Source organism: Olea europaea, unplaced genomic scaffold (genome assembly GCF_002742605.1).
Source record: "Olea europaea var. sylvestris unplaced genomic scaffold, O_europaea_v1 scaffold2209, whole genome shotgun sequence".
NCBI classification, from domain to species: domain Eukaryota; kingdom Viridiplantae; phylum Streptophyta; class Magnoliopsida; order Lamiales; family Oleaceae; genus Olea; species Olea europaea.
In genome coordinates, this window is record NW_019240113.1 from 4,541 (window position 1) to 7,520 (window position 2,980).

Below are 2,980 nucleotides of genomic sequence, written 5' to 3' on the forward strand. Positions count from 1 at the left end.
CATGGATGTATAGTGCTTTGAATTTGCCAATATGCCATAATCATGATTCATGGAGTGGAAGTACTCTCTGCCTCTGTCTACCATGCCAGAATGACTACACGCAGACAAAACACCAACCTATATGTAAAGAGAAACCACTAATAAATACTCAAACTTGATGGATAGACATTCCACTCATAAAAATAAAAAACTAGAAGCCTTTTCCATTCATCAGCTGAAAAATTCAACTTTAGAAGACCAGAACATCATGTCTTAAGTTTGGATCATTTAGAAATATATACTCCTCAGCAATACGTCACGAAACCAGTCAAACTTAGGAACTCTTCTTCAGATAAGGAATCCTTTTTCCCCCATTCTTTCATTCTTTATTCATCATTTCATCATCTTTTTCAGAAAGGTCAATTATTTCCAAAGGTAATGCGTAAGAAAAATATGAATGGAATGGCTATTGAGATCAGTCAAATGAGTCAAAACCAGGTTCAAATACTTCCAGTTCAAGTTCTGTAGGCATGTAAAGCACTCGAGAGACTATTGATGCTAATACAACAGACAAAAAAGGTTCCTTGGACAAAATTACATTGCTTAAAATTTATAAGGTGTTCAGGTCAAGTTTACCATGGTAACATCATCTGGCTTGATAGATGCTCTCTTCATTGATTCGAAAAGAGTGAGAGCTTCTTTGCCAAATCCGTGCCTAGCGTAGCCAATAATAATCGTGTTCCATGAGACTACCTCCTTATCCTCGATACCCTTAAATACTTCATGTGCCTCATCAATGCTTCCACACCGACAATACATAGCAAGAAGTGCATTTCCCACGTAGCACCCAGACTCATATCCTGCTTTAAAAGCACATCCATGCATTTGCTTCCCTAACTCAAAAGCAGCAACATCAGCACATGTACTCAAGATACTAGTAAATGCTGATCGGTTTAGCCTCTCCCCATCTCTTTTCATTTCCAAAAACATTTGTAATGCCTCCTCGCTGTCACCAGATTGAGAATAGCCAGAAATCATAGCTGCCCAAGTGATGCAATCCCGATGAGGCATTCTATCAAACAAACTTCTGGCATGTGCAATTTCACCATTTTGAGCATACCCAGTTATCATTGTGTTCCACGTACTAACATTTCTCCTGGGCATTGCTTCAAACAACTCCCTCGCTGCAACCATATTCTTATCTTGCACATATCCTGCTACCATTGCATTCCACGAAACAACATTCTTCTCTGGCATCTCATTGAAAATTCTCCTTGCCTCATCTAACCTCCCATTTTGTACATATCCTGAGACCATAGCTGTCCATGTAAACACGTCACGAAATGGGGACTCTTCGAACAATTTCCTTGCCTCATCCAGCTTCCCATTTTGTGCATAACATGTAATCATTGTGTTCCATGAGACCTCGTCCTTGACTGGCATCTCTTGAAAAATCTTCTTTGCCTCCACCAACCTCCTCTTCTTCAAGTAGGCACCAATTAAACAATTCCATGAAACCACTGCCCAATGCTCTTTAGTCTCAAACAACCTCCTAGCCTCTTCTATCATCCCATTTTGCACATAAGCCGCAAGAATCCCATTCCACGAGATCTCATTCTTCTCAGGCATCGCATCGAAAACCCTCCTAGCCTCATCTACAAACCCGTTCTGTGCATATCCTGACAATATCGTGTTCCATGAGACAACATCCCTTTCCGGCATTTGATCAAACAACTTCCTAGCAGCCCCAAGATTTTTGTTCCTTATATGACCACTAATAATAATATTCCAAGAAACCAAGTCCTTCTCAGGCATTTGATCGAACAGATTATGGGCGAGTTCGAACTTTTGATTCGACAAGAACCCAGATATCATTGTGTTGTAGGATACCGAAGTTTTCCTGGGCATGGAATTGAACAAAAGCAGAGCTGAGTCGCATTGTCCATTCCGCATATGGTTGGTGATGGCGATGTTGCATTTCACAATGTCGGAGTCTTTGAACTTGTTCTTTTTATGTTTTGGCCGTGAATTTCTACAGGGTCCTTCGACAGAATTGTGGGTTTTATGATGTGGAAGTATTGTAATTGGAGAATCGGACAATGTTCTGGACTGCAGTGAGCGCAGGCATCTGTGTGCCTGTCTAAAGCGCATAGTTTTAATAAAACTCTCGTTTCAGTTAGTACAGTTTTCAAATTTGGTAGTTGGGTTCGCGGTCCCTCGGAGCAATCTCTTCGTAAATAGCAGCGAAGGCCCCAACCTTTCATACTAGGTTCATCTGTATCCTAATCTACAAAATGGGGCATCAACGTTACCGTTGTTTCGATTTTGTTACCCCTTTGTCCTTGCTTTCATTTTCCATCATTAAAAAAAATAAAAAATTATTAAAATAGTATGTTATGAATAGCATTGAGAGGGTGTTTGGTGGGAATTATAATTAAATTTTTTATAAAAATTTTTAAAATGTGTGGTTGAAAAGTTATGGATCCCATAAAATATGTGGTTAAAATTTAATGTTGACTTTGAATTGAGATATTAATTGGATTTTAGTTCAAAACAATCATGCGCTTAATTCATTGAAAAAAGTCTCTCCGAAAACCTCATTATTTTTAGGTAGAGAATTTGAGTCACCGATGTTGTTTTATCCATCACTTTAGGAGGGCGATTAGGGTTTCTCTAGGCCCAGGATGCAAAATAATTCATTAACAGGGATTTTTACAATTAATAGAAATGATCTTGTTACACCTCAACACACGTGGCATCCAGACTAGGACCCTTTATCCATGTGGCAAAAATGAATGTCGGCAAAGTGGCTGACCTATTCACGGTATTAGAACCACTTCATTGAAGCCCTATTCATGGTGGCGAGGCTAGGAAGCATAGTCCGAGGCCCATCCTTTTTGCTATTTTGAAGTTCAAGGTTCTGAGGCGTGCAGCTTCGGAAGAGTTCGAGGCCCATCCACCTGGTGCTGACTTATGCGAAGGAGATCCTGAATCATGTACG

At 39.9% G+C, this 2,980-nt stretch overlaps 1 protein-coding gene across 2 annotated transcripts in view; it reads right to left on the reverse strand.

Annotated features, from left to right (window-relative positions):
- LOC111380778 (pentatricopeptide repeat-containing protein At4g02750) overlaps window positions 1-2,227 on the reverse strand; it is a 4,983-nt gene extending 2,756 nt beyond the window's left edge. Inside the window, exons 1-2 of one of the 2 annotated variants that reach the window (XM_023004414.1) lie at window positions 616-2,227; window positions 72-117 (exon numbers count right to left, since the gene is read on the reverse strand). In XM_023004414.1, the coding sequence (XP_022860182.1) occupies window positions 72-117; window positions 616-2,130 (1,561 nt within the window). In that variant the 5' untranslated portion in view covers window positions 2,131-2,227. Of the gene's footprint in view, window positions 1-7; window positions 118-615 lie in introns of both variants that reach the window. The other variant, XM_023004413.1, reaches the window with a different exon arrangement.
- Between the last annotated feature and the right edge of the window lie 753 nt (window positions 2,228-2,980).